The sequence below is a fragment of the Notolabrus celidotus genome, chromosome 5 (assembly GCF_009762535.1).
Source record: "Notolabrus celidotus isolate fNotCel1 chromosome 5, fNotCel1.pri, whole genome shotgun sequence".
Taxonomy (NCBI): domain Eukaryota; kingdom Metazoa; phylum Chordata; class Actinopteri; order Labriformes; family Labridae; genus Notolabrus; species Notolabrus celidotus.
In genome coordinates, this window is record NC_048276.1 from 147,353 (window position 1) to 170,465 (window position 23,113).

General features: G+C 40.0%; 3 protein-coding genes across 8 annotated transcripts in view; all 3 read left to right on the forward strand.

Moving 5' to 3' along the window:
• Window positions 1-314: 314 nt before the first annotated feature.
• On the forward strand, window positions 315-6,985 carry rnf14 (ring finger protein 14). Of its 4 annotated transcripts, none has more exons than XM_034683670.1 (10): window positions 459-587; window positions 1,950-2,108; window positions 2,345-2,475; window positions 2,737-2,926; window positions 3,061-3,437; window positions 3,515-3,743; window positions 4,482-4,654; window positions 5,362-5,492; window positions 5,607-5,685; window positions 5,805-6,985. In XM_034683670.1, the coding sequence occupies exons 2-9, from the start codon at window positions 1,958-1,960 to the stop codon at window positions 5,662-5,664; spliced, it is 1,440 nt and encodes a 479-aa protein (XP_034539561.1). In that variant the 5' UTR covers window positions 459-587; window positions 1,950-1,957; the 3' UTR covers window positions 5,665-5,685; window positions 5,805-6,985. The 4 variants fall into 4 exon arrangements, with proteins under 4 accessions (XP_034539562.1, XP_034539561.1, XP_034539563.1 ...); XM_034683672.1 differs by having other exon boundaries at window positions 3,067-3,437; XM_034683671.1 differs by having other exon boundaries at window positions 315-587; window positions 3,067-3,437; window positions 5,607-6,985.
• A 1,090-nt stretch (window positions 6,986-8,075) lies between these two features.
• endou2 (endonuclease, polyU-specific 2) lies at window positions 8,076-19,334 on the forward strand. 2 transcript variants are annotated; one of them, XM_034684146.1, is made up of 7 exons: window positions 8,076-8,348; window positions 13,605-13,774; window positions 13,988-14,093; window positions 16,101-16,222; window positions 17,072-17,184; window positions 17,350-17,503; window positions 18,953-19,334. In XM_034684146.1, the coding sequence occupies exons 2-7, from the start codon at window positions 13,673-13,675 to the stop codon at window positions 19,214-19,216; spliced, it is 861 nt and encodes a 286-aa protein (XP_034540037.1). In that variant the 5' UTR covers window positions 8,076-8,348; window positions 13,605-13,672; the 3' UTR covers window positions 19,217-19,334. The 2 variants fall into 2 exon arrangements, with proteins under 2 accessions (XP_034540037.1, XP_034540038.1); XM_034684147.1 differs by lacking the exon at window positions 8,076-8,348 and adding an exon at window positions 9,054-9,108.
• A 656-nt stretch (window positions 19,335-19,990) lies between these two features.
• Window positions 19,991-23,113, forward strand: part of LOC117812774 (NEDD4 family-interacting protein 1-like) — an 8,361-nt gene continuing 5,238 nt past the window's right edge. The window contains exons 1-2 of one of the 2 annotated variants that reach the window (XM_034683709.1): window positions 19,991-20,196; window positions 22,800-22,887. In XM_034683709.1, coding sequence (XP_034539600.1) covers window positions 20,167-20,196; window positions 22,800-22,887 — 118 coding nt within the window. In that variant the 5' untranslated portion in view covers window positions 19,991-20,166. The remainder of the gene's footprint in view (window positions 20,197-22,799; window positions 22,888-23,113) is intronic. The other variant, XM_034683710.1, reaches the window with a different exon arrangement.

A 23,113-nucleotide genomic window follows, 5' to 3' on the forward strand; every position in this document is an offset into this window, starting at 1 on the left:
AGTTTAAAGGTTTGGAAAAATATTGTACATACCTAATAATTCCAGCCTGCAGTACTCTGACCGGCCTGCAGTACTCTGACCGGCCTGCAGTACTCTGACCGGCCTGCAGTACTCTGACCAGCCTGCAGTACTCTGACCAGCCTGCAGTACTCTGACCAGCCTACAGTACTCTGACCAGCCTGCAGTACTCTGACCGGCCTACAGTACTCTGACCGGCCTGCAGTACTCTGACCAGCCTACAGTACTCTGACCGGCCTGCAGTACTCTGACCGGCCTGCAGTACTCTGACCAGTCTGCAGTACTCTGACCGGCCTGCAGTACTCTGACCGGCCTGCAGTACTTTGACCAGCCTACAGTACTCTGACCGGCCTGCAGTACTCTGACCGGCCTGCAGTACTCTGACTGGCCTGCAGTACTCTGACCGGCCTGCAGTACTCTGACTGGCCTGCAGTACTCTGACCGGCCTGCAGTACTCTGACCGGCCTGCAGTACCCTGACTGGCCTGCAGGCGTCGCTGTCACAGTTTCAGCGCCCTCAGTCATGAGCTAGTCAGAGTTCAGGAGTCTTCAAACTTTGGTTCAGAAAAGGTAAAAACAGCCTGATATTCCCCTCTCTGTCATGTTCCTGTCTGTGTGTTAACATGTCGAGGCTTTCATGGAGTCTGTTTCAGAGTTAAGACTCAGAAAAAGTTTAAAGTTGAGACTGAAAGTTAATGTTTACATCAGCTAACACTGAGAGCTAGCTTACATACTTTATGCTAGCTTCCGAGTTCGTTAGCTCAAGTTTTTTATTCCTCCTGCGTGAATTAAATCAGAGTTCACGTTCCTCCAATACACCACTCTGATATTCAGGAGACTGTTAACATATTCAGAAACATCCAACACCTCTGAAACAAACAGCTTCTCTGTGAGAGCTAGTGTTAGCATGCTAACCTTTGAGACAGCGTTAGCTTACATGAGCTGACGGTGTTATGTCACAGAGAAGTTAGCTGAGAGTAAAAATACCTTTTATATAAACCTTTATATACACCTTTATATACACCTTTATATACACCTTTATATACACCTTTATATAAACCTTTATATACACCTTTATATACACCTTTATATACACCTTTATATACACCTTTATATACCATATATAAACCTTTATATACACCTTTATATACACCTTTATATAAACCTTTATATACACCTTTATATACACCTTTATATACACCTTTATATACACCTTTATATACCATATATAAACCTTTATATACACCTTTATATACACCTTTATATACCATATATAAACCTTTATATAAACCTTTATATACACCTTTATATACACCTTTATATACACCTTTATATACCATATATACACCTTTATATACACCTTTATATACCATATATACACCTTTATATAAACCTTTATATACACCTTTATATACCATATATACACCTTTATATACACCTTTATATACACCTTTATATAAACCTTTATATACACCTTTATATACCATATATACACCTTTATATACACCTTTATATACACCTTTATATACCATATATACACCTTTATATACACCTTTATATACACCTTTATATACACCTTTATATACCTTATATCAGGTACATACAGAGAAGTTAGCTGCTGTTTTATACAGACTGTGGCTAGCTTGGAGTAAAAACCTTATATAAAGTAAATACAGAGCATTGATCGATGAGGCGTTCAGGTACTTCATGTGTCAGAGTAATACTCAACACTGTGAAGCTGAAGGTGTCTGTCATGTTAAAAGTTGTGTTGAAGTATCTCATGATGAATAGTTAAATCTCTCAGAGTCTGATTGATGGGAACATTAAACCTGTATGTTTTAAAAACACCTGAGAAGTGAAGTCATCTGTCCCTCCATCATCTGATCCTCTCATAATGATATCAACATGTCTCCTGTCTCTCTGTGATTGCAGGAATGTAAATGTCTGAGGACAGGGAATCCCAGGAGGATGAGCTGCTTGCTTTAGCAAGTATTTATGATGAAGAGGAGTTCCACCGGGCGGAGGCGGCTCAGGGGGGAGAGATGCAGCTCCTGCTCGAGCTCCCTCCTGATTTCAAAGTTGTAGTCAAAGGTACAGCTCTCTCTCTCTCTCTCTCTCTCTCTCTCTGTCTCTCTCTCTCTCTCTCTCTCTCTCTCTCTCTCTCTCTCTCTCTCTCTCTGTTAGAAAGTCTTTAAGTCTTCTGTTGCCTCCGGTCTGTTTGGTATGATCATTCTGATGTCTCTCTCTCTCCTCTGTGGCTGTTTTTAAGATGTATCATGAGTTACTCTTCCTTTGAGTCTTTCATTATTCTCATGTGTTTGTCCCAGGAGAGAAGGAAGTGGAATATAACATCTGCTTCTTGCCTCCTTTGATGCTCAACTTTGAGCTTCCTCCAGACTACCCGTCCTCATCCTCACCTGTCTTCACCCTCAGCTCTAAATGGATGACTGCAGCTCAGGTGAGACTGAGTCAGCTGAGATATCAACTACTTTATTACATTTTATTAATCCCTCTTTATTTTTATTAGCTTTTACAAACACTCAAGACTCCCAAATAAAGACACTATGAGACAAAAAAAGAAACAACATTTTAAAAATCATAATAACAAAATAAAAAAATAAACTACATCACTTTTTAAGATCTGGCCTTGACAGAATCTTCAAACTCAAATGAAACTTTAGGAACACAGTGAACCTGTCCTCTCCTGTCATCCCCTCAGATGAGTTCTCTGTGCAGACGCCTGGATGAGCTGTGGGAGGAGAACCAAGGCTGTGTGGTTCTTTTCACGTGGATCCAGCTCCTCAAAGAGGAGGCTTTGGACTTTCTGGGAATCCAGTCTCCTCTTGAAGTAATCAGAGGAGGAAGTAAAGCCGGGGTGGAGCGCAGGAAGACGGACTCTGCAGCCACAGGTACAGCAGGAGCGTCTGAGAACTTTAAACCATGTGAAAATATAATTAGTTATCTTATATTATATTAATTATATTATGTAATATGATATTATTTCTCTGGTTGTTGTTTTTGAGGATGACCTCTCACTTTCTGCTTCCAGCTCAATGTGGGAGTCTGTCTGAAAACTCAGAGGAGAACAAAAGAGAAATAAAGAATCAAAAGTCTGACCCCTCGTCCTCTCTGCTGGACCCGCGGGCCGTCCTGTTGTTGGACCCCCGTGCAGACCTCCTACCTCAGCTCCTGGACTTTGACGAGGCGCAGCGGCAGAGGGTGTTTGACTGTAAGGTGTTCTGCTGCGGGATCTGCTTCGTGGAGAAGCTGGGATCAAACTGTCTCTGCTTTAAGGAGTGCCAGCACGTCTACTGCAAGGCCTGCATGACGGAGTACTTCCAGATCCAAATACGGGACGGCAACGTTCAGTGCCTTAACTGCCCTGAGCCCAAATGTACCTCCGTAGCTACACCGCTGCAGGTGAGAGAGCGCTTCATTCATGCGCCTGTGTCTGCGTGGAGGTCTTTACATTCAGATCCTCTGTGCTCGTCTCTCAGGTGAAGCAGCTGGTGGACGAGGAGCTCTTTGCCCGATATGACCGTTTGCTGCTACAGTCCAGTCTGGACCTCATGGCCGATGTGGTCTACTGTCCTCGCCAGTCCTGTGGCACCGCCGTGATGGTGGAGCCGGACACAACCATGGGCATTTGCTCCGCCTGTCAGTATGCTTTCTGCACGCTGTGCAAGCTGGGCTATCACGGCGTCTCCAACTGTAAAATCAACGCAGGTAACAGGAAACCATCAAGGAGAGAGCAGTTCTGCAGTTTAATATATTTATATATATATATATATATATATATATATATATATATATATATATATAAATATATATATATATATTTATACTGTATATATATTCATTTAATTGAATGTGTCCGATGACTGAAAGCCTTGTTCTGTTAGAGTTATCCTCATAAGACTCAAATCAATCAATCAAGCTTTATTTATGGAGCAGCTTTCTTACAAACCAAATATAATTCAGGGATTAACAGAGACTGAAAACAAGACTGAAGCAGAAATTACAAAATGGATTTTAAAGTAGAAACTAATGCACACCAGGAACAATCAAATATATGTAATTAGAAAGAATTGAAACATTAAAATAACTATAAGAATATAAAAAGTTTAAAAACATAAATAAAAAATGTTAAGGATAAAAGATGAAAATAAAATAAAGGAACTAAAAAATGTATTAAATAAATAATAATAAAGACAAATAATAAAACAAGAAGTTAAAATGTGATAAATAAATAATGATAAATTAAATACAACTGAGTGGACCAATAATAAAAAGTAGTATTTAAAAATAATGAAACTTTAAAGTAATAAATGATGACTCCCTTCATTAAACCCAGACTGAATTCATGTTTTGTCTGAGAGTCCGTCCTGGTTCAGACTCTAGAGGCTGAGATGTGGTCTGGGTCTGGGTCCGGCGTTGATGAGGATGTCTGGTTTAATTTCACAGATGAGTTGAGAAACCTCAGAGACGAGTATCTGTCGGCCTCCAATGAAGACAAAAAGTTCATGGAGCAGCGCTTTGGGAAGAGGGTGATCCAGAAAGCCGTGGAAGAGTCCTACAGCAGAGACTGGCTCAGTGAGAACTGCAAATCCTGCCCCCGCTGTGGAACCAACATACAGGTACGCCCCCCCCCCCTGCTGGTGACTGTGTGGTACTACAGGCTAACAGGCAGTGACTTTACTGTAGTAAAGACTGTGAGTGATCTGATCTGTGTCTCTGTGTCTCTCTGTGTGTCTCTGTCTCTCTGTCTCTCTGTCTCTGTGTGTCTCTGTGTTTCTTCATGTCTCTGTGTTTCTTCATGTCTCTGTGTCTCTCTGTGTGTCTCTGTGTCTCTTCATGTCTCTCTGTCTCTGTGTGTCTCTGTGTTTCTTCATGTCTCTGTGTTTCTTCATGTCTCTGTGTCTCTTCATGTCTCTGTGTCTCTTCATGTCTCTGTGTCTCTTCATGTCTCTGTGTCTCTTCATGTCTCTGTGTCTCTTCATGTCTCTGTGTTTCTTCATGTCTCTGTGTGTCTCTGTCTCTCTGTCTCTGTGTGTGTCTCTGTGTTTCTTCATGTCTCTGTGTCTCTTCATGTCTGTGTGCCTCTGTGTGTCTCTGTGTGTCTCTTCATGTCTCTGTGTCTCTGTGTCTCTTCATGTCTCTGTGTCTCTGTGTCTCTGTGTCTCTGTGTCTCTGTGTGTCTCTGTGTCTCTTCATGTCTCTTCATGTCTCTGTGTCTCTGTGTGTCTCTGTGTCTCTGTGTGTCTCTTCATGTCTCTTCATGTCTCTGTGTCTCTTCATGTCTCTTCATGTCTCTTCATGTCTCTTCATGTCTCTGTGTCTCCAGAAAGCAGACGGCTGTAACAAGATGACGTGTACGTCCTGTAAGCAGTACTTCTGCTGGCTGTGTCTCGGTCAGCTCAGTAAAGTCAACCCGTACAGCCACTACAACAACCCCAGTTCCCCGTGTTACAGCCAGTGAGTATTCTATCTATCTATCTATCTATCTATCTATCCATCCATCCATCCATCCATCCATCCATCCATCCATCTATCTATCTTATCTGTAACGTGTCTCCTTCCTGGTTGCAGACTCTTCCAGGGCGTGGATCTGGATGAAGAGGACTTCTGGAGCGATGAGGAGGACTGACCCGTGCGGTTCCTCCCAGCTGTACGCTCCACCTTGAATGCACTTTATCTCTCATCACCGTCACACGTGGCGCTCACTACTACACCTGCATTTACACGTCTGTGCCACAGCATCATGTTCCAATGTTTCTATGCTTTCAGACATTACCGTCGGGGTGCTAGGAGGAAGGTGTAACTTTAACGTCGGAGGGGACGGAGAGAGGAACAGGTGTAGTTTGAGGAAAGTGGAGCCCTTTTTTAAAACTGGTCCACGCCTTGCTAACACGCTAACAGGATCCCATTCTTAGTGAGGACGTGGCTCAATGCTGATTCAGCTGATCCCTACAGGCAGACCACCAGTTATCTGGTTTATCCTTTTACCTGATCATTTGTCCCAACGGCCCCTAATGATCATTTTTACTTACCTTCTGTTTATAAAAAAGCCTTGGAGCTCCTCCCCCTGATGGAGCTCCTCCCCCTGATGGACCAGTGAACCCTGATGATTTAAGGTGGCATTGGATCCACTGATGGAGCTCCTCCCCCTGATGGACCAGTGAACCCTGATGATTTAAGGTGGCGTTGGATCCACTGATGGAGCTCCTTCCCCTGATGGAGCAGTGAATCCTGATGATTTAAGGTGGTGTTGGATCCACTGATGGAGCTCCTTCCCCTGATGGAGCAGTGAATCCTGATGATTTAAGGTGGTGTTGGATCCACTGATGGAGCTCCTCCCCCTGATGGAGCAGTGAACCCTGATGATTTAAGGTGGCGTTGGATCCACTGATGGAGCTCCTTCCCCTGATGGAGCAGTGAATCCTGATGATTTAAGGTGGTGTTGGATCCACTGATGGAGCTCCGTCTGGTAGATTCAAGGTGTTAGCTTCCCTCCACTGAACATCAGGTCAAACTTTGAACAAACTGAAATGTAGATAAAGGAGTGTAGGGTGAAGCAATATGTGATTATCTACACAGGATGAAATAATGGAGGCGGGGTTTAATATTCAAAGTAGATCCTCTGATTGGTTGAAAGGGATTGTGATCATTTGCGTGTGAGGAAGAGACATCCTTAAATCCACCTGTTTGTTTTCATGTTGCCAAACACCGTGTCAAAGAAGACTTGATTAAGAATTCAAAGAAAAATGTTATTTTGTATTTCATTAATTTATTTTCTTTCTTCTTTGTTGGTTTGATCTCAAAGACGATCTGTTGGTCTCCAAACTCTCCCAAAAAGACAATCATAGTTCAGTTTGCACAGTTTCCATAAACGCAGAGATCCTGTGAGATCAGGTTTCACAGAATCCAAACTCATTCAACTGTTCCTCTGAATAAAAGTGAAGATTTAACATGTTGTCTGTGTCCTTTCTGTGTGATCTGAGTTTCTAAGTGAGGGATGATGTTTGGTTAACAGGAAGTTATGGGAAATAGAAGCGGAGGGATTCTATTCCCCATAACCACCAGCTAACCAGACATCACCTGCTTAGTACCTGGGTACTAACTTCAGATAAAAACACACTGATTAAAGATTATATTAAAGATTTAAAGTGATTCATGTTTACAGTCTTTAGTCCCAGTGATTCCTTGTCAGTGAGCGTTTCCATGGTGATGGATTCTTCTCTGCCTGTTGGATTGAACATGAACCTGTCCTCATTCAGCTCTCCTTCTTCTCTGAGCTCTGTGGTTCACACACCTTAAAATCTTTGAACCCTGCCGCTATCATCACCACCGCTCAGGGTTTAACTTTCTCTGTAGAGATCTCTAACCTAAAGTTTCTCTCTCCTGCTCCTTCATCATGTTGATGGACAGGATCCAAGATGGAAACATCGTAGCCTGCTGAGTTAGCATGCTAACTGAAGCTAACGGTTTCCCCTCACCTTACGGTCTGTGGCGTCAACAAGCAGAAGCTAAATGTGTCTGAACTATGACGTGTGATCAGTTTGTCTCTGGTGTTGATCATGTTAGTGAAAGTTAATAACTGTAGTCAAGGGGTTTGGACCAATCAGAATCAAGCATCTTAAACAGCTGGAGGATCAGACTTTAAAAACCTCTGGAAGCTGTTTGTTCAATAAAACACAGAAACACTCTGATGACATGAAAGAAGAAGTTAGACTCACTTCTTAATAAAAGTGACTCTCCTCTTTCTGTCACACATGTATTTAAAATGTTCCTTAAATCAAACATTGTGTCCTCACATGTAAGAACATAAAAAATAAAGTGTCCACATTAGTGATATTCTCTAACCAGGATGTAAAAATGCTCTGTACAGCGCTTTATTAAGGACCTCCTTTAGAACATCTTACCTGAAAAGTGACCCATATTTACCCTGTAATCCAGAGGTCCTGCTGTGACAGGGAGAGGAACAATGAAACACTAAAGAAACAAAGAGCGCACGTTGGAGCCTGAGATTGAAAAGGAATGACAACATGGTGTAATCCCTTTGGCTAGAGTTGCTGACAGGGGATAACCCTTTAAAACGGCCCCTCTGTCCCCCCCTGAGCCCCCGTCTGTCTTTCTCCACACACTGACTGACTGACTGACTGACTGGACTGTTACTATGCCCGTAAAGACACCTGCGCTCACAAACACAGGAAACCAACACCAGCATCAGCAGCACCTGAGCAGCACAGAGGATCCTCTCTAACCCTGAAATCACTGCACAGATCCTCCTCACTGAACCACAGGAGCAGGAACACTCTCCCAGGACACAAGGTCAGTGCATTTTGGTGTGGTGGCTGATGGGATGCGGCCTGTTGGCGCTCAGTTTGGGATGATTAAGTTCCCAGGGATGTGTGATCTGCAGTCAGCCATGTTTTAGGGGTGATGGTGGTCCTCATCTCTAAATCAATTCTTTTAATCTAATCTAAAAAGTTCGGACTGCTCCTTTAACGTCCCTTTGTCCCTCTGTGAAGGCAGACATATGTGTCCAACACTGGACTTCACCAGACAGATGTCCCTGAGGGACAGTGGTGTTCTCAGGCTGTCTGAGGGGCAGGGGCGAAAACCAGAAACCAGGGCACCTCTTTTCAAACCCCTGGTACCCACAGTGTAGGGTCCATTTAAATGTATGGAGGCAGAGGTAACATGAAGGAGGTCTGGGGATGGGAACATTTAAATATTTATCAGACCAACTGTGGTGGAAGTTAAATTATGTAAAAGGAAAACTCAAAATTATTGATGTATTCTATATTATTGATTATATTACAACATTAAAATAACATCATTAACTAAAAGGGAATCCAGGGGGATTTCTTTTACATTTAATTAACTGGAGGGGCATCCAGAGGGCGCTTTGGGGCATTCAATCCAATGGAGAGGAACCAAAGAGCACTCTAACACAATAAGTTCATTATAAGGACATCCAGAGGAGATCATTTTAACATAATAAGTTAATTATAAGGACATCCAGAGGACATCATTTTAACATAATAAGTTCATTATAAGGACATCCAGAGGACATCATTTTAACATAGTAAGTTCATTATAAGGACATTCAGAGGACATCATTTTAACATAGTAAGTTCATTATAAGGACATCCAGAGGACATCATTTTAACATAGTAAGTTCATTATAAGGACATTCAGAGGACATCATTTTAATAGTAGGTTAATTATAAGGATAATATCTCTCTATATATACATATATATATATATATATATATATATATATATATATATATATATATATATATATATATATATGTATGTATATCCGTATAATTAATTTATATGTAACCTATTTTTTATTTTGTGTGTTGTGTAATTTGTTTGAAGTCATGTCACTTATTTAATGCCAGTTTTGTTATAAATATTAAAGTGGTGAGTATGTATAAATGAAAAACAAACAATGATTATAATAAAGCAGCTCAGGGCTAAAAATAAATTACTTCAAATTAAAATCCAGATTAAAAAGCTAAATCTTAATTTTACTTTTAAAAATTTATTTGAATTATTTTCGACCTCATATATGTCCTGTTTTATAAAATTCATAAATCATTTTAAAAAATCATCAAACTGAATCAGCATATTTAATATTTATCCAATAAAACAATTATCCTTTTTTTAAAAGCTTGAACATATTAAAAACATATATATAAACATATTAAAAACATATATATATAAACATATTAAAAACATATAAATATAAACATATTAATAACATATATATAAACATATTAAAAACATATATATAAACATATTAAAAACATATATGTAAACATATTAAAAACATATAAATATAAACATATTAAAAACATATAAATATAAACATATTAAAAACATATATATAAACATATTAAAAACATATAAATATAAACATATTAATAACATATATATAAACATATTAAAAACATATATATAAACATATTAAAAACATATATGTAAACATATTAAAAACATATATATATAAACATATTAAAAACATATATATGTAAACATATTAAAAATATATATATATAAACATATTAAAAACATATATATAAACATATTAAAAACATATATATATAAACATATTAAAAACATATAAATATAAACATATTAATAACATATATATATAAACATATTGAAAACATATACATATAAACATATTAATAAAATATATATATATGTATATATATAAACATATTAATAACATATATATATAAACATATTGAAAACATATATATAAACATATTAAAAACATATATGTAAACATATTAAAAACATATATATAAACATATTAAAGACATATATGTAAACATATTAAAAACATATATATATAAACATATTAAAAACATATATATATAAACATATTAAAAACATGTATATAAACATATTAAAAACATATCTATAAACATATTAAAAACATATATGTAAACATATTAAAAACATATATATATAAACATATTAAAAACATATATATATAAACATATTAAAAACATATATGTAAACATATTAAAATCATATATATAAACATATTAAAAACATATATGTTAACATATTAAAAACATATATGTAAACATATTAAAAACATATATATATAAACATATTAAAAACATATATATAAACATATTAAAAACATATATATAAACATATTAAAAACATATATATATAAACATATTAAAAACATATATGTAAACATAATAAAAACATATATATATAAACATATTAAAAACATATATGTAAACGTATTAAAAACATATATATATAAACATATTAAAAACATATATATATATAAACATATTAAAAACATATATATATAAACATATTAAAAACATATATGTAAACATATTAATAACATATATATATAAACATATTAATAATATATATATATATAAACATATTAAAAACATATATGTAAACATATTAAAAACATATATATATAAACATATTAAAAACATATATATATAAACATATTAAAAACATATATGTAAACATATTAAAAACATATATATATAAACATATTAAAAACATATATATAAACATATTAAAAACATATATGTAAACATATTAAAAACATATATGTAAACATATTAATAACATATATAAATAAACATATTAAAAACATATATATAAACATATTAAAAAACTATATATATATAAACATATTAAAAACATATATATATAAACATATTAAAAACATTTATGTAAACATATTAAAAACATATATATAAACATATTAAAAACATATATGTAAACATATTAAAAACATATATGTAAACATAATAAAAACATATATGTAAACATATTAAAAACATATATATATAAACATATTAAAAACATATAAATATAAACATATTAATAACATATATATATTAACATATTGATAACATATATATATAAACATATTGAAAACATATACATATAAACATATTAAAAACATATAAATATAAACATATTAATAACATATATATATTAACATATTGATAACATATATATATAAACATATTGAAAACATATACATATAAACATATTAATAAAATATATATATATATATAAACATATTAATAACATATATATATAAACATATTGAAAACATATACATATAAACATATTAATAACATATATATATAAACATATTAAAAACATATATGTAAACATATTACAGACAGCAGTCATTAGTTCATTTCATGGAACGTTGACATCAGTCTGCTCTATATCAGTGACACAGTCATGTCTCCATGTCTCCATGTCTCCATGTTTCCATGTTTCCATGTCTCCATGTCTCCATGTCTCCATGTTTCCATGTTTCCATGTTTCCATGTTTCCATGTCTCCATGTTTCCATGTTTCCATGTTTCCATGTCTCCATGTCTCCATGTCTCCATGTTTCCATGTTTCCATGTTTCCATGTTTCCATGTCTCCATGTTTCCATGTTTCCATGTTTCCATGTCTCCATGTCTCCATGTCTCCATGTTTCCATGTTTCCATGTTTCCATGTCTCCATGTTTCCATGTTTCCATGTCTCCATGTTTCCATGTCTCCATGTTTCCATGTTTCCATGTTTCCATGTTTCCATGTCTCCATGTCTCCATGTTTCCATGTCTCCATGTCTCCATGTTTCCATGTTTCCATGTTTCCATGTTTCCATGTTTCCATGTTTCCATGTCTCCATGTTTCCATGTCTCCATGTCTCCATGTTTCCATGTTTCCATGTTTCCATGTTTCCATGTCTCCATGTTTCCATGTTTCCATGTTTCCATGTCTCCATGTCTCCATGTTTCCATGTCTCCATGTTTCCATGTTTCCATGTCTCCATGTCTCCATGTCTCCATGTTTCCATGTCTCCATGTTTCCATGTTTCCATGTCTCCATGTCTCCATGTCTCCATGTTTCCATGTCTCCATGTTTCCATGTCTCCATGTCTCCATGTTTCCATGTCTCCATGTCTCCATGTCTCCATGTTTCCATGTTTCCATGTTTCCATGTCTCCATGTTTCCATGTCTCCATGTCTCCATGTTTCCATGTCTCCATGTCTCCATGTCTCCATGTTTCCATGTCTCCATGTCTCCATGTTTCCATGTCTCCATGTCTCCATGTCTCCATGTTTCCATGTCTCCATGTCTCCATGTTTCCATGTTTCCATGTTTCCATGTCTCCATGTCTCCATGTCTCCATGTCTCCATGTTTCCATGTTTCCATGTTTCCATGTCTCCATGTTTCCATGTTTCCATGTCTCCATGTCTCCATGTCTCCATGTCTCCATGTTTCCATGTCTCCATGTTTCCATGTTTCCATGTCTCCATGTCTCCATGTCTCCATGTTTCCATGTTTCCATGTTTCCATGTCTCCATGTCTCCATGTCTCCATGTCTCCATGTCTCCATGTTTCCATGTTTCCATGTTTCCATGTCTCCATGTTTCCATGTTTCCATGTTTCCATGTCTCCATGTCTCCATGTCTCCATGTTTCCATGTCTACATGTTTCCATGTCTCCATGTCTCCATGTTTCCATGTCTCCATGTCTCCATGTCTCCATGTTTCCATGTTTCCATGTTTCCATGTTTCCATGTCTCCATGTCTCCATGTTTCCATGTCTCCATGTCTCCATGTTTCCATGTTTCCATGTTTCCATGTCTCCATGTCTCCATGTTTCCATGTTTCCATGTCTCCATGTCTCCATGTTTCCATGTTTCCATGTTTCCATGTCTCCATGTCTCCATGTCTCCATGTTTCCATGTCTCCATGTCTCCATGTTTCCATGTCTCCATGTTTCCATGTCTCCATGTTTCCATGTTTCCATGTCTCCATGTCTCCATGTTTCCATGTCTCCATGTCTCCATGTCTCCATGTTTCCATGTCTCCATGTCTCCATGTCTCCATGTTTCCATGTCTCCATGTTTCCATGTTTCCATGTTTCCATGTTTCCATGTTTCCATGTCTCCATGTCTCCATGTCTCCATGTCTCCATGTCTCCATGTCTCCTGGTCAGAGACACTGAGGCCTGAGCTGAGGCTCTCTAACATTAAAGATCTGTTCCTCTCCTGTTAGAGAATCTCTGAGATCCACCTGAGACGTTTCTTCCACTGTGGGCCGGAGAGATCGAGTGAGGAGGCACAATGATTGAGAGTGACAGAGAGCTGTCGGCCATGGTGCAGGAGCTGTGGGACAACGACGTCAACAGACTGAAGCCTGGGAAGGACTACAAGATCTCTTTGAAGGTGCACACACACACACACACACACACACACACACACACACACACACACACACACACACACACACACACACGAGGCTGCTCTCTCTGTCTACACTTTTAAATATGACTTTAAAATGTGTGTGTGTGTGTGTGTGTGTGTGTGTGTGTGTGTGTGTGTGTGTGTGTGTGTGTGTGTGTGTGTGTGTGTGTGTGTGTGTTTCTGGTCCTGCTGCAGGGTAAAGCTGGAGACACGATGGCCATGAACGACAACAATGATGGAGCCGGATATCCTCTGTTCACGTTCGTGGATGAGAACATTTTCAAGAAGGAGACTTTTTTTGGTGAGTGCCTCAGGTCAGTGAGTGCCTCAGGTCAGTGAGTGCCTCAGGTCAGTGAGTGCCTCAGGTCGGTGAGTGCCTCAGGTCTGTGAGTGCCTCAGGTCGGTGAGTGCCTCAGGTCAGTGAGTGCCTCAGGTCAGTGAGTGCCTCAGGTCGGTGAGTGCCTCAGGTCTGTGAGTGCCTCAGGTCTGTGAGTGCCTCAGGTCAGTGAGTGCCTCAGGTCAGTGAGTGCCTCAGGTCAGTGAGTGCCTCAGGTCGGTGAGTGCCTCAGGTCTGTGAGTGCCTCAGGTCGGTGAGTGCCTCAGGTCAGTGAGTGCCTCAGGTCAGTTAGTGCCTCAGGTCGGTTAGTGCCTCAGGTCGGTTAGTGCCTCAGGTCAGTTAGTGCCTCAGGTCAGTCAGTGCCTCAGGTCAGTGAGTGCCTCAGGTCGGTGAGTGCCTCAGGTCAGTGAGTGCCTCAGGTCAGTTAGTGCCTCAGGTCGGTTAGTGCCTCAGGTCGGTGAGTGCCTCAGGTCAGTCAGTGCCTCAGGTCAGTCAGTGCCTCAGGTCAGTGAGTGCCTCAGGTCAGTGAGTGCCTCAGGTCAGTGAGTGCCTCAGGTCGGTGAGTGCCTCAGGTCTGTGAGTGCCTCAGGTCGGTGAGTGCCTCAGGTCAGTGAGTGCCTCAGGTCAGTGAGTGCCTCAGGTCGGTGAGTGCCTCAGGTCTGTGAGTGCCTCAGGTCTGTGAGTGCCTCAGGTCAGTGAGTGCCTCAGGTCAGTGAGTGCCTCAGGTCAGTGAGTGCCTCAGGTCGGTGAGTGCCTCAGGTCTGTGAGTGCCTCAGGTCGGTGAGTGCCTCAGGTCAGTGAGTGCCTCAGGTCAGTTAGTGCCTCAGGTCGGTTAGTGCCTCAGGTCGGTTAGTGCCTCAGGTCAGTGAGTGCCTCAGGTCAGTGAGTGCCTCAGGTCAGTGAGTGCCTCAGGTCAGTTAGTGCCTCAGGTCAGTTAGTGCCTCAGGTCAGTGAGTGCCTCAGGTCAGTGAGTGCCTCAGGTCGGTGAGTGCCTCAGGTCAGTGAGTGCCTCAGGTCAGTTAGTGCCTCAGGTCGGTTAGTGCCTCAGGTCGGTTAGTGCCTCAGGTCAGTTAGTGCCTCAGGTCAGTGAGTGCCTCAGGTCGGTGAGTGCCTCAGGTCAGTGAGTGCCTCAGGTCGGTGAGTGCCTCAGGTCAGTGAGTGCCTCAGGTCAGTGAGTGCCTCAGGTCAGTGAGTGCCTCAGGTCGGTGAGTGCCTCAGGTCAGTGAGTGCCTCAGGTCAGTGAGTGCCTCAGGTCAGTTAGTGCCTCAGGTCAGTGAGTGCCTCAGGTCTGTGAGTGCCTCAGGTCGGTGAGTGCCTCAGGTCAGTGAGTGCCTCAGGTCGGTGAGTGCCTCAGGTCGGTGAGTGCCTCAGGTCAGTGAGTGCCTCAGGTCGGTGAGTGCCTCAGGTCAGAGGAATGTTTTGGGGGTTCCTGCATGTGGATCTGTGTTCATGTCTTCATGATGTAGCAGCCTGCAGCCGGATGGTCTGGACGAGGCCTTAACCTCTCTGCTCCTCACATCAGAGAGGGTTTGATCTGATCTCTCACTCTCTGTCACTGATAACCAGTTTGATACGATCTGTCAGAGTAAAGCCTTTTCATCTCCTGATAATCTCCTTATGACAAACAGTGGCATGTTGCATAATCACAGAGCAGGCTGAGTTCACTGCGCTGTGTACAGAACAATGATCCACCAATCACTGACTCCTCCTTCATTTCTCCCTCCGTGAAATCACCGCTGAGGCTTCCCTGCAGCACTTCTCCTCCTGTGATGTTTGACTGACTGTGTTTTATATGACAGAACTCAGAATCAGACTGAACTCAGATTCAGACTGAACTCAGATTCAGGCTCAGAGCTGGAATACAGTCAGGTTATATAACAGTTTGTTTTCAGAGTGAACCCTGTGGCTGCTGTCCCACTGACAAACTGAGAGCCTCAGTGTCTTATCTTCTGCTCTCCTCTGTTTCTGCAGCTTTCATCTCTCTCTTGGATAACTATGAGAGCGACACCGGGGAGCCTGAGATAGTGACCCCTGAGGAGGTCGCAGAGAACCACAAGTTCCTGGACGCCATCATTCAGACCCCCACCATGAAGGTACCTGTGGGACTTTTTGGAAACGCCCCCTCCTCAGGGGCCTCAGAAAGTCCCCCTTCTGATCAGGGTCTTAGGAAAGCACAGAGCAGACGCACAGTCGTTACAAAGACTGAGTGAGATTATAATAAATAGTCTCATAATAATCAGACTCTAAAATCATCATATTTAGGGTTTATCATAAACAAGTCTACGCTTCTGCTCGGGCTAATGGGGATCCAAAGAAAGAAAGGGGACCATGAATATCCATACTAAAGTGTGTGAAGCTCCTGTAGATAGATGTTTGTATGACTCTGAGGGTAAATACAAACTTTGAACCCTGTTGTTGCTGTAGTATAGCTTAAGGAACATGTTTAATTGTATGATTTATCCCCTTGGGACCATGAATAACCAAAAACAAGTGTTTCAAGCTCCTGTAGATAGGTGTTTGTATATCTCTTAGGATAAATACAAACTTTGAACCCTTGCTGTTTCTCAGGGTGTAAGTAAGTCCTGGGATTCATCTTCTGGGGACCATGAATATTAATAAAGACATTTTTGCAAGCTCCTGTAGATAGATGTTCATATATTTGCTATGATAAACACACAGTTTGAACCCCTGTTGTTGCTGTAGCACAGCTCAGGGTGTAAATAAGACCTAGTTTTAATTCTGGGGACCATGAATATCTCAAAGATGTCCTCCATGATGAGCTATCGAGACATTTCAGTGCTGCAAATGTTCCTGTTACTTTAACCAAGCTGTTTCTACAAACATCAGAAACAACATGTCTGTTTGTTTGTTGTTGTTGTTGTTGTTGTTGTTTGTTGTTGTTTGTTGTTGTCGTTGTTGTTGTTGTTGTTGTTTGTTTGCAGATCGCTCATAAATACCTGGTGGAGAAGAATCTCTCTCCAGCAGATAACACCGCCTTCAAGGAGCAGCTGTACAGGATCTGGTTTGAACTTTATGCCAGGAGAGGATCCAGCAGGTGGGTGGACTCTGGCTCTTTGATTGAAACCGTCCCTCTCTGAAACCCTGACTCTGCTCCCCACACTCAGTCTCAGATCAGGCCTGAGTTATCACGCTTCAAGTAAACATGAACATAAAGCAGATCTGTTAGTGGTCTGATGTGTTCTCCTCTGTCTCTCTGCAGGCCGGACTCTTCAGGGTTTGAACACGTGTTTGTTGGAGAGACGAGAGGAAGGCGGACGGTCATCGGCTTTCACAACTGGATCCAGCTCTACCTGCAGGAGAAGCTGGGACACATCGACTACAAAGGCTACAGCGTCACTGCACATTCCCCTCAGGTGAGCTGATACTGCTCCTCCTGCTGCAACTCAGAGGGAGACCACAGGGCCAGACAACTTTATATCATACTGAACCTTCTACTCCTCTTCCTTTAGACTCAAACTCATAACCTCTGTAACTCAGAGGGAGTGAACAGGACCAGACCACTGTGTTTATATTATACTGAACCTTCTACTCCTCTTCCTTTAGACACAAACTCATAACCTCTGTAACCCAGAGGGAGTGAACAGGACCAGACCACTGGGTTTATATCATACTGAACCTTCTACTCCTCTTCCTTTAGACAAACTCATAACCTCTGTAACTCAGAGGGAGACCACAGGGCCAGACAACTTTATATTATACTGAACCTTCTACTCCTCTTCCTTTAGACTCAAACTCATAACCTCTGTAACTCAGAGGGAGCGAACAGGACCAGACCACTGGGTTTATATCATACTGAACCTTCTACTCCTCTTCCTTTAGACAAACTCATAACCTCTGTAACTCAGAGGGAGACAACAGGACCAGACCACTGGGTTTATATCATACTGAACCTTCTACTCCTCTTCCTTTAGACTAACTCATAACCTCTGTAACTCAGAGAGAGACAACAGGACCAGACCACAGGGTTTATATTATACTGAACCTTCTACTCCTCTTCCTTTAGACTCAAACTCATAACCTCTGTAACTCAGAGGGAGTGAACAGGACCAGACCACTGGGTTTATATCATACTGAACCTTCTACTCCTCTTCCTTTAGACTAACTCATAACCTCTCGTTCTGAACTCACTCTCTGTGGTCTTGCCTTGTTGAAAATTCTTGCACAGAGATGAGAAACCTCTCACCCTGTTCTGACCGAGTGCGTCTGAAAGCGCTCGCCTCATGCTTGTGTTGAGTTCAGGGCATCATGCAGGGTTACATCTCAGTAAGAAGGCTTTAGAAGTGCCTCTCATTGGAAGACTCATAATCTCAATACCTTCCAGATTGCCATGTTATGAAATATTCCCCCGTACAGTGTGAGCCGATAGAGACATGATCTATCAGACTCCACTGGTCTTTGAACCAGACTGTAAACTTGTTGATTCCTGCTGGAGAGATCAGCTCTTTGAATGTGTGTTAGAGAAGTAAAGGTCAGGTTTGGGGACAGAAAGGTCAAAGTTCAGAGATGATTGCTCACTCTGAGGTTGTTGTTTAAATGAGTGAGTGTGTGTGTGTGTGTGTGTGTGTGTGTGTGTGTGTGTGTGTGTGTGTGTGTGTGTGTGTGTGTGTGAAACATGGACAGGATGCTGATTTATCTGTTGAAGTTTGATGTGCTTTCACTTTCTGTTCATCTCTTTGTTAGAACTGAAACATGTCCCTCTGCTTCACTCTCTTCAGATTGTTCAGAACAAGCTCACTAATCCATCAAACCCCTCCTCATCCTCTTCCTCTCGTACCTTCTTCTTCTTCCCTCTCTTATTGCAGCCGGACGAGAACAAACACATCCTGGCTCTCCAGTTCAGCTGGAAGAACGGGATCAAGCCCAAGGGCAGCATCTTCATCGGGGTCAGTCCTGAGTTTGAGTTCGCCCTCTACACCCTCTGTTTCCTCTCCTCGCCCAACGAGCGCGTTAAAGTCCAGTTCAGTTTCTATGACGTGGAGATCGTGTGCCACCACTACAACCAGAAGCACATAGGAACCACGTACCCTGTTCTCCTGAAGTACCAGAACCCTGAGAAACGGGACTAAAGGTCATTCAAGGTCGAAGTTACTCAACACTGGAGCTTGATTCAAAGTGTCACAGGTGTTGTTGTTGTCTTTTTATTTTAGATAAAGATACAATAAAACCTCATGAGACCCACGTTCACTGGTTTTTACTGGAGTATTTATATTGTGTGTGTTTCTGATTGTGCTTCTACAGGTTATTATAAAACACATGATGATTTTAAATCACCTTTAATATTTAAACTCCAGCTGTTTTTATAAATTAGAAACTTCTTTAAATACCAAAGTGTTCATGGTTGTTTGGTTTTGTGTCACGTGGGGGCGACAGAGAGTTTGTTTTGGCTATTGACGTCATTAGTCTGACGAGTAACGCATGCGTCAAGAGACCTACGTATAAAACGGAAGTGAATGATTTAGATTTCAAAAATAAAAGCACAAACAATATATATAAAAATGTTTATAGTTATGTGTTAAATCGATGCACACATCAGAGTCAAACTGATCACATCCATTCATGTCAAAACAATCCACTGAAAGAGTTCCATCACATTTAACATGCAGAGAAGAATCCATCACCATGGACCACTAACTGAAGAGGAAACACTGGAGGTATTTATAAAAACTGTAAACATAAATCACTTTAAATCAGTAAAATAAGATTTAATCAATGTTTATGGCAACGTGTGTGTAAGTAATGGTTAATGTATGGTTAGCAGGTTGTTATGGGAAACAGAATCCCGACAGGGTGATCACTAACTTCAAATACAAATACGCTGACAGCTCACGAGCTTTATTTTGAAGGCTAACCGGAAGTGTCTCCTGCTCGCTGCTAGCTTGATTGTGATTCTCTCTGAGCTTCAGTGAAGCAGCTTCACACCGAGCCAGGACCCAGTCTACAGTGTGTTCAGTTACATAAGTTCATTTCTCTGGAGGTTAGAGTTCTTCTGATCTGTGGGGATTCCGTTCAGGTCGGGATGGCCGAGCCGAGCGCGAGATATCAGCAGGTAAGCTAACACCTGATTTAATACAGTCTGTGGTTAACACCTGACGGCTAACGACGAGCTAACACGATTTGACACAAGCTAAACATTAACGTAGTTAGCTAGCTGAGCTTTAATATGAACCACACATTATATAAACATACATATAAACACACCACTCTTCATGTCAGGTGATTGTTTTATAATAACTATCTGAATCACGTGACAGTCTTTAAGCTAACAGGTTCAGCTCGTTCTTCTTTCAGTGAAGTTTATCTGTTCTTCATGCTAACGCTGATGTTTGGCTAGCAGTGGGTGTGTCGGTGTCTTTAGTTTCAGACAAACTGACTTTAAAGATTCAACAAATACAACAAATTAACCACCTTTCAGGACCTTTGTGTCAGCACTTCCGGTTACAGTATCGACTCTGAGAGAGACTCGGTTAATCGAATACTTGTTGTTTTGTTGGGTTAATCGAATACTTGTTGTTTTGTTGGGTTAATTGAATACTTGTTGTTTTGTTGGGTTAATTGAATACTTGTTGTTTTGTTGGGTTAATTGAATACTTGTTGTTTTGTTGGGTTAATTGAATACTTGTTGTTTTGTTGGGTTAATTGAATACTTGTTGTTTTGTTGGGTTAATTGAATACTTGTTGTTTTGTTTGGTTAATTGAATACTTGTTATTTTGTTGGGTTAATCGAATACTTGTTGTTTTGTTGGGTTAATTGAATACTTGTTGTTTTGTTGGGTTAATTGAATACTTGTTGTTTTGTTTGGTTAATTGAATACTTGTTATTTTGTTGGGTTAATCGAATACTTGTTGTTTTGTTGGGTTAATTGAATACTTGTTGTTTTGTTGGGTTAATTGAATACTTGTTGTTTTGTTGGGTTAATTGAATACTTGTTGTTTTGTTGGGTTAATTGAATACTTGTTATTTTGTTGGGTTAATTGAATACTTGTTATTTTGTTGGGTTAATTGAATACTTGTTATTTTGTTGGGTTAATTGAATACTTGTTGTGTTGTTGGGTTAATTGAATACTGGTTGTTTTGTTGGGTTAATTGAATACTTGTTGTTTTGTTGGGTTAATTGAATACTTGTTGTTTTGTTGGGTTAATTGAATACTTGTTGTTTTGTTTGGTTAATTGAATACTTGTTGTTTTGTTGGGTTAATTGAATACTGGTTGTTTTGTTGGGTTAATTGAATACTGGTTGTTTTGTTTGGTTAATTGAATACTTGTTGTTTTGTTGGGTTAATTGAATACTTGTTGTTTTGTTGGGTTAATTGAATACTTGTTGTTTTGTTGGGTTAATTGAATACTTGTTGTTTTGTTGGGTTAATTGAATACTTGTTGTTTTGTTGGGTTAATTGAATACTTGTTGTTTTGTTGGGTTAATTGAATACTTGTTGTTTTGTTGGGTTAATTGAATACTTGTTGTTTTGTTGGGTTAATTGAATACTTGTTGTTTTGTTGGGTTAATTGAATACTTGTTGTTTTGTTGGGTTAATTGAATACTTGTTGTTTTGTTTGGTTAATTGAATACTTGTTGTTTTGTTGGGTTAATTGAATACTTGTTGTTTTGTTGGGTTAATTGAATGTGTTTCCCCCCACAGGACTATCAATCAAGCTAAATAAATACATTGAATATCATAACTTACCTGCTGTATGTGTAGCATTTCTGGCAGGGCTTTAAATAACAATTTTTTTTTTTTTTTAATTTATTTATTATTATTATTATTTGTATGATATTCTCACATTTAGTTGATCTAAAAAATGTTAAAGATTGCCTGAAATTGCTGTCACAGTCTAACCGTCACCGTTTGATGGACTTAATGAGTAATTATAGGTAATTAAATGTAGAAATACTCGTCACACATTCACATGAGGGTTGAAGTTTTCCTCTCAGGGACGTCACCAAAGTGGAAACACGGGGCTTGTCAACCTGTAATCTTCAAACTCAGACCTGAATACTTCCTGCTTGGAGTTCAGTCCTCCTTCAAAGTCCTGTTCTGAGACCTGGCTGGAGTTTTAATTCAATAAATGGACTTTAAACTTGTTAAACTGAATCAGGAGTAAAGAGCAGATGAATCTGGCGTCTGTGTCTGAAGGAACATACGACGTGGCTCCCCGACTGGTTTGTTTCCTGTTTGAATTTCCTGTTTGATCATCGGCGGTCTGAACCGTCTTCACCTCAAAGCATCTTTGTTGAATGGAGAACAGCCCATCATTAAATGAACCTTAAAGCTCCTGTTTTAAGGTTCTCTAGCTGATTTTGTCCTGTCCATGTTTTCTTTATATTTTGTTTACAGCTGAAGAGAGACAGGAACTGTGGGGAGCAGAGAGTGAGGGAACACATGCAGCAAAGGGTTGAGGTTAGGAGTTCAACCCTAACCGCTGTGACGAGGACTACTGTATATATTATGTGGTGCTCACCCTTTCTCTGCAGTTTGTTATTAACTGTCCCGTCTGACACCGACGTGTGGCAGCAGAGTCAGACATTAAAAAGAACTCCTACAGAAACAGTGAATCTCTCACATGAAGAGGCTTCAGGGTGAAAATCAGCCATTCACAGAATCCTCACATGTGCTTTAAATAAACCAGGACGTGTCTTTTCTCTTCACCAGCTGCCAAATGAGGAGGAGCCAGAGGAAAGTCCACAGGTAGCAGCTGAAGCCCCGCCCCCTTACAGCAGCATCGCAGCAGACAATGGTGGTAAGGCCGTGACTCACCCAGATGTTTCCACGGTGCTGAGCTCATCTGTATCAGAGGCATGGAGGGGGGGTTAGCACAGAGAGAGCCTGAGGAGACATTTCTGAATAAAGGAGCGTGGAAATAACCGGAGACAGTGAAGGCATCACACAGGGTTTACATGGAGATGGATTCATGTGGGCAGGAGACACTTTGAGGCTCGTTAGGGGAATCAGACTAATTAGAAAAC

Bases quoted from the DNA above. Each gene is read 5' to 3' on its own strand.
- rnf14 (XM_034683669.1), top strand. From the start codon at position 1,958: ATGTCTGAGGACAGGGAATCCCAGGAGGATGAGCTGCTTGCTTTAGCA. The intron at 2,109-2,344 runs GTACAGCTCTCT...TGTTTGTCCCAG, and splicing joins TTTCAAAGTTGTAGTCAAAG to GAGAGAAGGAAGTGGAATAT. The intron at 2,927-3,060 runs GTACAGCAGGAG...CTCACTTTCTGC, and splicing joins GACGGACTCTGCAGCCACAG to TTCCAGCTCAATGTGGGAGT.
- endou2 (XM_034684146.1), top strand. From the start codon at position 13,673: ATGATTGAGAGTGACAGAGAGCTGTCGGCCATGGTGCAGGAGCTGTGG. The intron at 14,094-16,100 runs GTGAGTGCCTCA...CTGTTTCTGCAG, and splicing joins CAAGAAGGAGACTTTTTTTG to CTTTCATCTCTCTCTTGGAT. The intron at 17,185-17,349 runs GTGGGTGGACTC...GTCTCTCTGCAG, and splicing joins GCCAGGAGAGGATCCAGCAG to GCCGGACTCTTCAGGGTTTG.